General features: G+C 39.7%; 1 protein-coding gene across 18 annotated transcripts in view; it reads right to left on the minus strand.

The window, feature by feature from the left end:
- Nucleotides 1-13,904, minus strand: part of ANKS1B (ankyrin repeat and sterile alpha motif domain containing 1B) — an 818,845-nt gene that overhangs the window by 67,000 nt on the left and 737,941 nt on the right. For 17 of the 18 annotated variants that reach the window (XM_036237318.1, XM_036237317.1, XM_036237316.1 and 14 more), the window contains 2 exons: nucleotides 7,834-7,941; nucleotides 5,585-5,764 (listed from right to left, as the gene is read on the minus strand). In XM_036237318.1, the coding sequence (XP_036093211.1) occupies nucleotides 5,585-5,764; nucleotides 7,834-7,941 (288 nt within the window). The remainder of the gene's footprint in view (nucleotides 1-5,584; nucleotides 5,765-7,833; nucleotides 7,942-13,904) is intronic. The other variant, XM_036237331.1, reaches the window with a different exon arrangement.

A 13,904-nucleotide genomic window follows, 5' to 3' on the forward strand; every position in this document is an offset into this window, starting at 1 on the left:
CGATATAATACAACAATAAGAAAACTTGTACAGTTTGGGGGAAAAATCCCTTAGGAAAATGATGTTCATTCCTCTTTATGTGGCTGTGCTATTTTCTGAAGGTTACATCTGTAAATTTCCATAATACCAGAGAAGCAGGGAGTATTTCTAGGAACAATCCCAGGGAAAGTATAAAAGAATAAATTACTATCCTCCTTCTTTCCTAGAGATGGCTACGTATTTGCCTCATGGTTTTTTTTTGAGATAATCCATGTTTCTCTAGCTAATAATTTCATCGAAGGACAAAATAATCCTTTCTTTTTCAGTTAATGTTTTATCTCACCATGTCGCAGTAATAACACGTTAATGCTGGAAGATATCCTTTGCTGCGTACTTTTGTAGCCTGTATTTGCAGAGAACTGTTCCACTATCCTCTGCTTTCCTTGCCTTTGATGATCGTCCTGCACAGATCCCTTCTCTGTCATGTTAGATATTCCTTGGCAGCCTTCATATTTATGCAATTATAATAATAAAGAGGAAAATTTCAATTCCATTCTCAACATTCTAAGCATGGATAACATTTGAACAAAAAGACAGTTTTTATAGAATACTACAACCATCTGATGCTTTGGCCCTATGATAATCAGGGACTTTTGATTTTGGGACTGACAGGTGATATATCTGAATTGACAATCAAATATATATATATATATATATATATATATATATATATATATATTTTCACAGTCTGGGATATGCATTCACATAAATTATCTCATCTGATCCAAACCTGAGAGGTAGGCATTATCCACATTTTAAAGATAGGAAACTGAAGTTTAGAGAAACTGCATGATTTGGTGGAGGTCACAGCAAGAAAGAACCCAATTCAGAACTCCAACTGAAGAAGCCATTAAGGAAACAGCATGCAATGTGGAGAAAGCCCACCAGGAAGCACGATTCTGTACAAGCAGTAAACCCCACATCTACCTGCAAAGCTTTTCACAAACGTAGGAGGACAGAGTTCTACCAAGATGTTCAACGCGGGTTCCCACTAAAGAGATCAACAAATATCCACCATAGGTCTGCATTTAAAGGGTTTCATGGTGATAACCATGTCCTGATTTGATAAGTGCCCACTAAACTACTAGTGATTTTATTCTTGTTCTGCTCACTGTGCCTAAGTTAAGTGAAATCTGTTATAGCATACGAGAATTTAGAATTTGTTGAACTGTTACTAAAATATTCAATATCATTTTAGAACAGAGGCAGCCCACAGGGCATCGGGAACCATGGAAGAACCAGGGCACGATCCGGGAGAGCAGAGCTGGAGTGCTGGCTCTGTCAGGTACCGGTTGTCAGGCAGCTCGCTCACCCACTTGGGCTTCCTGGGGTACAGAACGAGCTGTTGCGAAGGTTAAAATATGGCAGCTGGAATCCCAGGCATGAGTCTGTCCATGGCAGGGCTTCTATGTGGCTCGGTTTCCATTTCTCTTCCTTTAACAATATTGAAAGAATGAATATTTGTAGAACTAATATAATGTGTAAAATGTTTTCAAATAAAGAAGGAATTGATCTAGTCATACTTATTAAGCAATGCTGTTTGGATCAGAAACTATCAGACTTTGAACTGAATCTACTTTCTATGATTTAGAAAGAATTTAGACAAAGCCTTTATAGAGCCTAACACATTGCTTCAGGCAAGTTCTAATTTGGTTTCTTTTGGCTGCACCACCCGGACCGAGCCCTGTAATATTTCAGTTTCCTCGCTTTTAAAATGTGGATCATGCCTGCTTTCAGGTTTGTGTTCTTCAGATAAGGTCACTGCTCCAGGCAATATTAATAATTTTATTTAGATGAGAGTATTCAAAGCACAAGGACTTCCACATTATGAATAATCCTCATTAATATGAAGCTGAAGTTTGTGCAAAACTATGCATTTCTCTTCCTGTTTAGGAGTCTTTTTTTCATTTCTGCAAATAGAAGTACTATTTCATTTTTCCATAAGTATTTTCTATAAACGAAGGCCTTCTATAAATGATTTTAACTTTCACACTGGGGAACTCTTTTCCTTTATTCATAACTTTAAAGAATGTGATCCCTAAACTTTATTAATTCCATTACTCTCCTTTAGTGTTCGTTTAAAGAGTACTTTGACTCCTCATAAATATCATTCAAGAAAATTTCTAAAGATTAAGATTAGGCTCTAAATACCGGAAATAATCTCCCTCCCTTTGATATATTTTCACTTACTCTCTCATCTCTGCAGAGCTCGGACTTAAAAGCTGATGCGCCAAGTGCTACGCGCACATCAATAGTTGCGTCGGATACCTTGTTTGTGCTAAAATGAGATAACGGATGCTAAGGTACTTTAAAAATTTTAAAGCTCTATATGCATCAAGGTACTATTATATAAATATGAGTACAACATTTATTTATTAGGAGTATGGAAATGGGGAAACATTTCAGAGTTTCTGAGCTAATGTGTACAATTTAGAATTTTAGGCTAGAAAAGTTATGTTTTTAGCATAATAGGGAACCCTATTGTTTAAATGTGTTTACATCACTACATTCAGTGGTTTAAAACTACTAGTAAAAAACTCAAGTTTGTTTCTCACATATTCATTTAAGGCAATTTGATGCAAGAATATTGGTTATATCAGAATAAAAGCAAACAATGGCCACATTTTTTGCAGATTCCTCACCTTCTAAGCCAGCTATTTTTAATATTGGTTCAAAGTGAAAATAAGTAATTAAACACCACTCTGGTGTTACCTTTAAAAAATATTTACCTTTAAAAAAATAAACTTAATAGGTAGAATGGACATTAAGTGTATCTCCATTTAACTTTAAGCATTACTTTTACAAATTAAGCAAAGCATTTCCAAACATCTATTGAACAGACCTCAAGAAGGTAAAACTCCTCTGAATTATTGCAGCCACAAAGAACTCAAGGTTTTTGGCCTATGGCTGGAATTCCAAAGCACTCTCGTGGGAGCTCAGATAAAGAAGTGAGGGGGGTTTCTGAGAACATGAATCTGTCTGGTGATTCTCTAATAACTGCATTTTCCTTTCTTTTAGCAAGGAAGAAAGATAGACGTCTAAGACAGCAAGATACAGACTGGTTAGGCATGCATTAAGCACACTACAGTAGGCCTTTTCAGAGAAACCCCTTGGGAAAGAACCATGGGGACTGAGCTCCTGGTGGGGAGGAGGTGTAACTAGCTGTCCGCTTACCGGAATCTTAATTGCTAACTCAAATCTTCGGGAAGACTCAACTTTATAGGCTAAGCAAATACCTTTGGGTGAGAATGTGGTCTACAGAAAGTACGACAGCATTTTTAAAAAGTAAGTAGATTTTTAAAAATTAGCCTAGCAAACAACCCAAACAAAGGAAGGATAAGAAAAAAAACGTCGATTGAGTGGATGAGTAGTGAAAAAGTCACATACATAAAACTGTTCAACATCAAAAGCACCAAGTATTTAATATCTTGAAAGGTAAAAAAATAAAATAAAAGCTTTGAAGTGGCACTATTTTTAAGACGTTCATACATGTTCATTTCTCCATGATTTCAGGCCTTTCCAGACTAGAAAACATTCTTAAAACAAACAAATAAAAGGCTACGATTAACACGACCTGAAGAGTTACAATACTGGAGTCCCTTTTTCTTATTGATCAGATTCCTGCAGTGCCATCTCTTCTTTTCTCTGCAACAAAAGTGCTGTACCAAACAGCGGTATTTTAGAAAATTTCTAGCAATCTGGTTGCTGATGCAGACCTGTGTCCATACCAGCCCTTTTATCATCGGCAGCCGTACACGTGAGGCGAACGAGCCCATTCACATGGATCCTCCATAGGTCACCACATCCCATCCGCCTGCTTATCTCTCTCCTCTTCCTGCTTTTGGGCCTTTCTTGCCTGGCTAGATACAAAAGTTCATTCAGTTTTCTCAAGAACAACATACTTCCTGAAAGAAAGCAATGCATTCTGATTGGAGTGACAAGAAAAAGATCTAGGCTATTCAAAAGATACATTGCCCCTACCATGTGAATCTCATAAAAAAAAAAAAGGCAAGAGAGCAATCTTGTTAGATTACCTGAGTGTTCACACATAGGTAGAAGAGTAATTAATTTCCTCTTTGAAAAAAATTGTACTATGCGGAGAAATTTCATAAATTAGATGAACAGCTGAGATAGGTGATTCTCTTCCGGAAGCTGGCATAGTCAGTAAAAGCTAACGCTCGTTAATGCACGATCACTCCTTACCCAGAGAAGAGAAGGGTTCAGAAAGACTAGCTTTATATTAACAAGAACTACACGGTTCAAGGTTAAAACAAACTTTGTCTCTAAAATTCAGCCACTAGAGAGATTTAACCACATTTGTGATCTACAAATACTGACAAGTAGCAGGAAATGTATGAACAACTTGGGGGGAAAAGCTTTCAGGCTCTTTATTTAAAATACATCAGTGAAAACATTAATAAGGATTAGAAGACAATACTTAACAAGAGAGAAAGGAAAAATTATTCTTTTCTTGTCTCCCCTACATTTTCCATCTCCCTTCAGTAAAATATTCTCCATAATCCCAACATTGCCATTCCTTGCACAAAGAACTCTGAGAACAAGTCAAAATTGAGAGAGCTAAAAAGAAACACAATATCCCAGGCCCTTTCTCTCCAGGGCATTTGCACACAGAATAGCCATGGTTTCCAGAACATTCTCTTCACATTTTTCTTTTGTGAGCGGCTGCACAGAATGTTTACGAAAGGCTTTTGAAAACAGAATCTCACCAAACAGTTGAGAAAAATATTTAACAACCAGGGCGAAGCAATTACAGTCAAATTTTCGCCTCGAGATTCTCATCTTAGGTGTGGGAGGCAGAGAGAAGCCTCTTAATGCACCAGTCTGAACCTAGAATGAGGATGAAGAGAGTTGAATCTGCCAATATTTGTCAACAAATCCATATCTTTGAATCTCAGGGTGAACGGCAGAGCCTCCAGTTTCTGAGCAGCGATCTGGGGACAGGCCAGACAGATATGGACTTTCATACCCCAAACAGAGAAAGGTCCGAACATGACATCTCTCTTTTCAGGTATTTGTGTCAGGCAGCATCATCATTTTCAGCCACTCGAGGTGACAACGTGAGATGATGCAACTTGTCCCAACAGTATAATTCTGTGTAAATGCATAAACTTGAAATGAAATTAACAATATTACCTGGAGTTACTACTTCTCCCTGACTTCTGCCCTGTCATCCAGCCAATTTACATTTTATAACGTAGGCTTTTATTATTCATTTTCGTTATGATTTGATTCTTGCACAGTATTATTCCCTTTAGAGCAAAGACTTGCTGGATGCAATGAGATCAGACATAATTTTTTAAATAAGAATGTGTAATAAGGCTCTGTGTATACCTTCCATTCCCAGAAAGGTCTGTCTCAGCCTAGTTCAAGTGAGCGGGGAAAATGAAAGCCGTGGCATAAAAAATGGTAAAGTTCCAGTTAGTGTGGGTGACAGGCATCCATCGTAAGCTGTTATTCAATATTAGAATGCATTACTTGATACGGAGGAAAGGCAACAACGTCACAGAGGCTTTTAACACCTTACCTGGGCCATCTGCCTCTCCAGTTTTGATCGGGGAATATCATCAAAGTAGTTTTCATTTCTTCTCCTCCTTGCATCGCCCTGCATGATAATGTGAGGAACGTCTAGGGAGCCACCAGTGGTGTAAGTGCTTTGGCTAAGTGATGGAGACAACTGAGGAGGAGTGTGATTACCACTGGGTTCCTGAATGGAAATACATCATGAAGTAAATACCATGCTTTTGTGGCTAACCTTTGGTTGCAAAATTGTGAAATACTGACAAGACAAACTGCGGGGGTGGGGAGTCATTTTTGAATCAACTGCCAAGGAATGGATGACATTCCACCGTTTTGTTAATGGCATGATCGAGTCGGTACCTTTCCCCCTAAACATTTCAGGTCAGAGGTTTAAAGTATAAAGAATCAGGCTGTTTTCTTAACCCAGCTTTCTAAGCGATCTCGGGGGAGAGCAGCACATAGATGTCGGGCACCCCCGACGCTGTCATGTTGGTTTACAAGGAGCCGTGTGTTCACATGGATGAACTGTCCTCACCACGGCAGCTGCCGGGATGAGACAGCTACGATGAGAACCAATGGGTCTTGATCCTCCACCAGAGAGTGGGCTGCCAATCGGGCGGGGAAGAGGACGCAGCATGGAGACATGGCATGTCACACGTACAGATGGCAGAGTAATGAACATGACAGTGGATGCGTTTCAGTGGTAAAGATGACTCAAGCTGCAGGAAACTGGTCAGAAGAAAGATGAGGTGTGGCAGACAGCTGGGCTCTAGTGTTTGCAAGTAAGAAGAGGATTGGGTCGCGCTGGTCCCCAGGCCTCCCTCAGATTTCTGGACAAAGCTAAGGTTTCTTTGACAAGTTAAGGTTTGGCACTTTTTTCTTGGGAATCTCTGTTTGTTGTTACCCTAAATCTCTTCCAGGGAACCAGAGGGATGGGTTCAGAAGGGGAAGGAAAGAGAGTAGGGTAAGAAGCAGGAAATGACTCCTCCAAACAGTCATTTGAGGATGCTTATACTGATGGTGCCTGTATCTTTTTCCCCTTTAGTGTAGCAAAATGAAGGCAAAACAATAATCTCTTTCTACCCTCACTCTTGCCCCCCCAATTTATTTGAAGCTCCTCTTATTGTGGGAGAAAAAATAGCTATTTCTTCTTTCACTACTCCTAGAGCTCTCAACTAGCTTCCAAATGTCCTGGTGTCTCCCAATTGCCCTAAAAATCAATTTTCCTCAGGGCTCCACTCTGGAGCGAATTCTCCTACATTTCCTGAAATCTTTGCACATTTTGTTCTTTAAAAATGAATCGGACTCAAATCTTAACAGCCCCTCTTCTGCCCGACCCTCTGCTCTCTTGACGGTGGTCATGCTGTTTGCCGACGTTCACTGCTAAGAGGCATTCCACTGCACCTCATTGCTGGCAGTTGTGTCTGAGTGACTGACATTGCGTGTGCTCATCATTTACTACCGCTTCCTTTTCTTATACTTGCAGAATGGGAGTCAGAGAAGGGAGTGAGTACAGGGCTAACTAAAGAGAACAGAGTTGGAACTCTCCAACCGGTCGTGGAGATTCCAGCTTTTTGATAAATTTTAGAGAAGTTCCTTGAGGCCTCACAAAACTATTTTGGCTACTTCTCCTCACTCCATCTTGCCTGGAAAGCATCTCTTTTGTTCTCTTTCTCTCTGTCCTTGCCTTCCTTCCCCTTCCATTTATTTCTCTCTCTTCTACCTAAGGTTTCTCTCTCTTGCTTTGCTACCCCATAATCCTAAAATACAGCTGAAACTATTTATTGAATAAAATTCTAGATTCTCTATTCTTAATTTTCGAAGTGGGTAAAGCTGGGCAATTTTTACTTTTTAAAGAACAGAAGACCTTACGGTTAATTTTAAATGGATCTTTACTTAACTGCGGTCCTGGATCGATTTTCTTTCTGTGGGTTTGAGGAGTTTGACAGAAAACTCATTTCCTCTCTCCTGGTGGAGATGGGAGTGTGGGATGGCAGTAGCGAGAGCGGTTCTTTAAAGGTGGTGGCTTGTCAGATGTGTTTGTAAATCTCAAAACTATGTATTTAACTAAACGAGGAAAAAAATCTTATAAAAAAAACACAATCGAAAGTGAGACTGTGTTTTATACGGATGAGGCGAGTTATGTGGAAAACAGCCTGAGCTTCCTGATCCATTGCTTCGGTCGTTTCATGTTATTGACCAAAATAAATTTGGGGGCTAAGCGTGGAGAGCAACACGAATGTGCTGAGCACTTACCCTGAGGGTGATGGACCGAGGGGGCTTCTGTGGCGGATCCTCGTGCAGCCTGTCTCCCAGAGATGCCAAAATACGTTTCCTGTGGCCAATCAAATTGATTTTTAAAACCTGAAATGACATTATATTTAGGTTAAATATTTCATTTGAGAAAGATAACCTTCGTACATCCTAAAAAGATGAAGGAATGAAAAGAGATTTGTGCGAAGTTACTTCTGCACCGTGAGAGATGGGGGCGTGAAATCAGGGTGACCCTCGGAGTCCAGAAAGAGGGGAGTAAACGTGGAGAAAGTCTCGAGGGGCAAAGTAGACGGGGTAGGAAGAGAAAGCAGAGACAGCACTCCTTCTACTCATGCTGCCCCGGAGTCCCATTCTCCACTCGACAGCTGCAAGACCTTTCAAAAGTACAAGTGGAGTCTTCTTCCTAAGCACGTGAATGCTCCAATAGCTTGTTTTTGGTTTTAGAATAAAATCTGAGCCCTGACCCGACCTCGGGCTCCAACAGGGCTGGTTGCTCTTTGTCTGGCTCATGTCCCTGCCTTTCTCCTCTTCATTCGGGACACTCAGTCAAACTGGCCTTCTCTGTTCCTTGAACATTCCATTCTCACTCTCACTAGGGTCTCGATCTCTGTTTGTCCATCTGCCTGGGATGCTTCCCCTGAGAATTTCAAATGATGCCTTCTCATCCCTCTGGACACTGCTCAGGTGGTGTCTCTTCCCAAAGGTCTCCTCCCACCTCCTCGCTAAAAGAACCGTGTCCTCAACTGATCATCCCTGTGTTCCTTTGTTTTGTTTTGTTTGTTTTGGTTTGGTTTGGTTTTTTAAATCATTCTCTGAAACAGATTTAGTGTTTGTGTGCCCCTCTCCCCCAGGTAAGCTTTCTGAGAGCAGGGACCAGGTCTATCTTTATCACTTATTTCCCCAAAGCCTCAAGCAATGCCTGAAATAACAGGGGCTCAATGAATATGAAAGAATGAATGTTAATATAGAAAATAGTAGCGAAGAAGGGTAACGATCAAGCCCTGTCTACTTGGGGGAGACTCAGAGTCTCCCCGGGATGGGATTTTGAGTCTGACAATGCTATAAAGGGCACACTGTAGAAGAGATGGCAAAGGGAACCAAGATTTGAAAACGGCCCCAGTCCCTACTCCTTCTTGGAGTTTTACAAATGCTACCCCTGTCAATCTTCTCTATCTGGAAGGGTTTCTTTTGTTTTTACAGATGAGGAGACAGAGGTTCAGAGTGGTTAAGGTGCCTAAGAGCTAGTATGCAGTGGCCTGGAGATTTCAGACAGGTTTGCTGATTTCAAAACTTGTTCTACTCCAATGTAAACTTCAAAATTTGGGCATATCTCCAAATATTACTGACTTTTAAAAACAACAAGAATGATACCTTAGAAACGTGTTTACCCCTTCCCCTGCCCATGCATAGTTCCAGGATATAACCACTCTTGTTAGGTAACTAGTTCCCAAAGTACACTACCCACTGTGTAAATGATTTCTTAAAAAAATTCTCTTTCTAGCTTTTAAGGGGGGGGGAAGGGTAGGCATTTCATTTCTGCCAGCTTGAAATTTTATTTGCCTACTTGTCAGCTTATTGGCTTCTCTGCCTAAATTTATTTAGATTTCAAACTAGTATTTAAACTAGAATGTCCACATGCACCATATCCCAATGATTTCATAAACTTTCATCCTCCCAGGCTGATGAAACCTAATCTTTGCAGTTTGTTTTCATGGAGCAGGCCTTCCTCCCCATACATCATTTTAATTGAATTTCTCTGTACCTTCTCTTGCCCGAGCACAACTGCTTAAGGTTTATTGAACAAATTGCTCATAATATTCCAGGTATAAGTGAACCATGGCTTTACATTTGAGCAGGATACTATTTTCTGCATTTAATCTCTCTCTTAAATGCCCTTTCTAAGCACTTTTACCTGCAGTAGGAATAACTAGTGGGAAAAAAGCACTGACTTGAAAAATCAAATTTCGTTACAGCTGATAATTCAAAGTCCTTTAATCTTGGAAGGATGGTTTAAATTATTTCTCCCTAAATTCCTTATCTTACAGTTGTCCAGGCAGAAGATTGTCTGCCTCCCTTCTGCCCACTCGTATAGCCCTGTGTTACCTTGCCGCATTTGTATTAGTCGGCTTGGCATTTCACTATAACCTGAAGAAGCTTGGCAGGTTTTGCAAACCGAGAATTTCGCCATAAAATACTTTCAGATGATTTACAAATATGCTAAATATCCAGGTGCTTCTTACTTGTAGGCAATATTGTTTATATGACCCAAACACCTTTACATTCTTTTTTTTAAGCATCAAGATCAAAGAATCCCCCATTTTAGAAAAATACAACATTAACCTTTGCAAGTGTATTTTCTAAGTCTAAAAACACTACATTTTCTTATTTCTTTTTATTCTTACTTTGCCAAAGGCTTATATTGAATATGAATTCCTCCCATAAAATCCCCACTGCCTTTCTCCCAGTAGGTAATGAGATCCGATGCTACTGGTACTACCTTGGGCCCCTGAAATGTTTTTCTAGTGATACAGACATTCGATATTAATTTGATTAAAAAAAAAAAGCTGGCACTAAACAAATAACTGTGGTTAGATTGAGCTGGTGGAACCTCTATTGCTGTTTTTGGTTTACTCTCCCACAACTCAATGTGGACAAGTTACCTGATCCCTCTGGTCTTGGTTTTCTCATCTATAAAGTAAGGAAGTTAATGCTAATCTTAGATGTTGTTGGGAAGATGAAGACGGAAATTGTGAGAATACCCAGCTCAGGGCTTGGCACAGAGCAGATGCAACCTTCACGGTGGGCCTATTCCAGCCAGTACATTCAAAGGATGCACGGAAATCCTGACCCAGAAACTCAGGGACTTGGTCATTTTTATCATTAATCATGTCAAACAGATTCACTGGTGCTTTGCACAAAGAGATGGGGCTAACCCTGGAGAAGCCCTCTCTGAAGTGGTATGTACTGGCAGGAATGGATCTGGTTTCTAGCTATTAGTTTAATACTAGACCTAATCTAAAAGAAGGTATGCTTCTTCCATGCACACCACTTAATCCCTAACAGGAGGTAAGCTGAGCCATTGATCTACACTGGAGCTCCACTGCTGCCTCATCCACAGAACTGCCTAGACAGACAGACAGACAGACAGATGAAAAAATTAATGCATGGTGATGATTCATATCAAGAACATTTGGGTAGTTCTCCTTAGTTATCAGAAATGATCCTGAATCACAGAAGACAGAGATGATAACTATCATTTATTGAACACTTACTATGTTCTAGTTGTGCTAGAAACTAGAACCAAGTGCATTATATATGTGTACTCATGTCTCATGGAATCCTTAAAAAGACATTATCATTCCCATTTTAGAGATGTAAAACCTGGGACTCAGAAACACTGAATAACTTGTCTATGGTCACATCACTCACAGGTGTCATGGCCTGTGATTCTTAGCCTCCTCCTCACCACTCGCCACGCTCTTCCTAGTATTAACCTCCATACCCTAGCTACGTTATCGGTTATACTGTTACGATGCGTTTACAATGGTGCTTTTTATTTTGAGTATCGTCATGTTCAAAACATCTATACTGGCTCTTGACCACCTAAAAAACATTAAAATAATATAGCTTCAGTTTTGGACAAGGCTATTAGTAGCGTTAAAGTCAGACCAAAAGGGCTCAGGCAAGTTCCTTACAGAATTCCCTGTGAAATGCACACACAGGCATCTCCGCTCACCGAAAGTTTGTTTTTATGCCACTTTGCTTTTCTGAAAGACCTACATTAGTACCTATTTTTGCTAACTGGAAGAAATCTGAGGAGGATTTTTGCTTTTACAAAAAGGAAAAGAGAGAAAAATTGAAAATAGTATTCAGTGTTTGCTTTGTGGGGAGCCATTATGGAGGCAGCCGCACCCCGAGTGAGCCCGGCCAGACTCCTTTCCCAGGAACTACGCTCAGCGCCGCAGCCTCAAGCCGCCATAGCTTTGCACTGTGTCTGTGAACATCTGCGCTTTGTCTCCATTTATTTTGTGCATCACTTAGTAAGATGTGTCCTAAGGTAAATTCTTCGCTTTAAGCCATTTTGGCTTAAGGAAGGGTTCATAGGAAACTGGCACAGACAAAGAACAGAAATCCTCATCAACCCAAGAGTCAAGTTGGCTAACAGTAGAGTGGTAGGGAGGGTGATGTTTGGCTTCAAGGCTCTCAAGGAGACTCTATGAAGTCCAATCAGCAAGACAATAACAGAACATTTCAAAGAAAGCTAGCCGGTATGGAAAAGTCAAGTCCAAAAGCAATTAGGTTTGCCATGAGCAAGAACAGCTTAACATCTGACAGTTGTAACCAGATAGGGAAGCAGTGGAATCTACTACTCCAGGCACCGTAACTGATGACTAGTCAGTTTACAAACCTTTAATTTTCCAAAAGACAGAGCAATGGCTACCGTGGTAAAGCAAACTTCTGTATTGTTTTCATTATTGCGGGGGCGACAGTTAACTGCATGTATAAGGAACCCAATGAGAGTAAAGTAAACTAACAGAAATATATTGGGGATTTAGTTATTCTAAGATGGTGACAAAACTCAGTTCAACTCAGAAAACAATGAGTTTCTGCCACAAATTGTTTGAAAGATTCAAAGAGGAAATGTGGGAAGAATGGATACAAATAACTACATTTTCAAATTATTAACTAAGAAAAAATTGTTATACACATGAGCATAAGAATGTGGTTCTAACTACTCAGTTCCAATAGGTAAGAAATAAAAGTCATTGCATGTTTCGTTAATAGTTCTTATTACAACTCATGAGAAATGTAGGTCAAAGGCAAAAAATATTGTTGAAACAACATGGGCCAGCCTCATATTGGTATCCACTCATCAGAATAGTAGCTGCCTCTAGGAATTTTCTCCAGGATCAATTACACAAAACGGCTTCAGAAACCCCATCAAAAATCCCGGCAGTAGGAGAATAACCGTGCTGAGTGACAATGCTATAATATTATGTCACTGTCATTTATGTTTCTGGATTTAGCTGTGGGAATTCTGCTAGACAATATCATGACATTACTCTTGCACTGAAAAGCTCACATCAGAATATATGTCAGCAACAGCGAAAGTCAGCGCAGACTTCTTTCTCTTCTTAAATTTAATGTGATATAAGTTAAACGTGTAAATTTAACATGATATAAATTAAATGTTTTTTCTTTACTCGTTTTTAAAATACTAAACAATGTTTTCCTCCTCCTCCTCATCATAATACTGCTTTTCCATTATAGGGACAGAAAATACAAGAAAACAAATAAGTGAACAAGTTATACATAGGCTATTAGCATTTAGGCATGGTTCCTTTGATTTTTGTCCCTATGATTATGTTTTGTAGTGGCCCTAATGTAAGTACGATTTTCATCTTAATTTTTTCACCCAATACTAAAGCTAAAGAACTTTCCTACAGATTCAACTCTCGGTAGACATTTTAAGTAACTCCATATTACCATATTACCGCTTTAGAGAAGCATGTCAGAATTCACTAACCATTCCCTTTTTTGTTGGAAAGTTAGCCTGCGCTTCTTTTTCCGGATACGAAATATCCTTTAAAAAATCCGATCACCCTACAATTTCCATTTTCATTGCTATGTTTGCATAGACACAAAATGAAAAACACCAAAACAAAACAAAACCCCTGCAAGGATGCACATGAGTCATGAAGAAAAGTTACGTAGCGACGGTCTGTCTCCATGTTCTGCATGAAATCTCAATCCATTTATTGCCGGCTGGACCAAGTCCTCCAGGGAAAATCGCAAATCCACATAATCTTCCTCAGTGTCACATTTTGCATTTGTGATATTTTGGAGTTCGGATTTAGCTGACAGACGTGAAATAACACGTGTAGCTGGAATCCTCCAGGGATTACACATGCAGCCCTGCTGAGCACATGAGCGATTCTAGTTATCACCACCATGGGACTGCATCCTTTTTATGTCTTGGTTTTTACTTAGGGAGAGATTTTTATTTTATTTTTATTTAAATGGTATTTAGGATGAAACAGCTTCACCCCCAT

Source organism: Rousettus aegyptiacus, unplaced genomic scaffold (genome assembly GCF_014176215.1).
Source record: "Rousettus aegyptiacus isolate mRouAeg1 unplaced genomic scaffold, mRouAeg1.p scaffold_m13_p_2, whole genome shotgun sequence".
Taxonomy (NCBI): domain Eukaryota; kingdom Metazoa; phylum Chordata; class Mammalia; order Chiroptera; family Pteropodidae; genus Rousettus; species Rousettus aegyptiacus.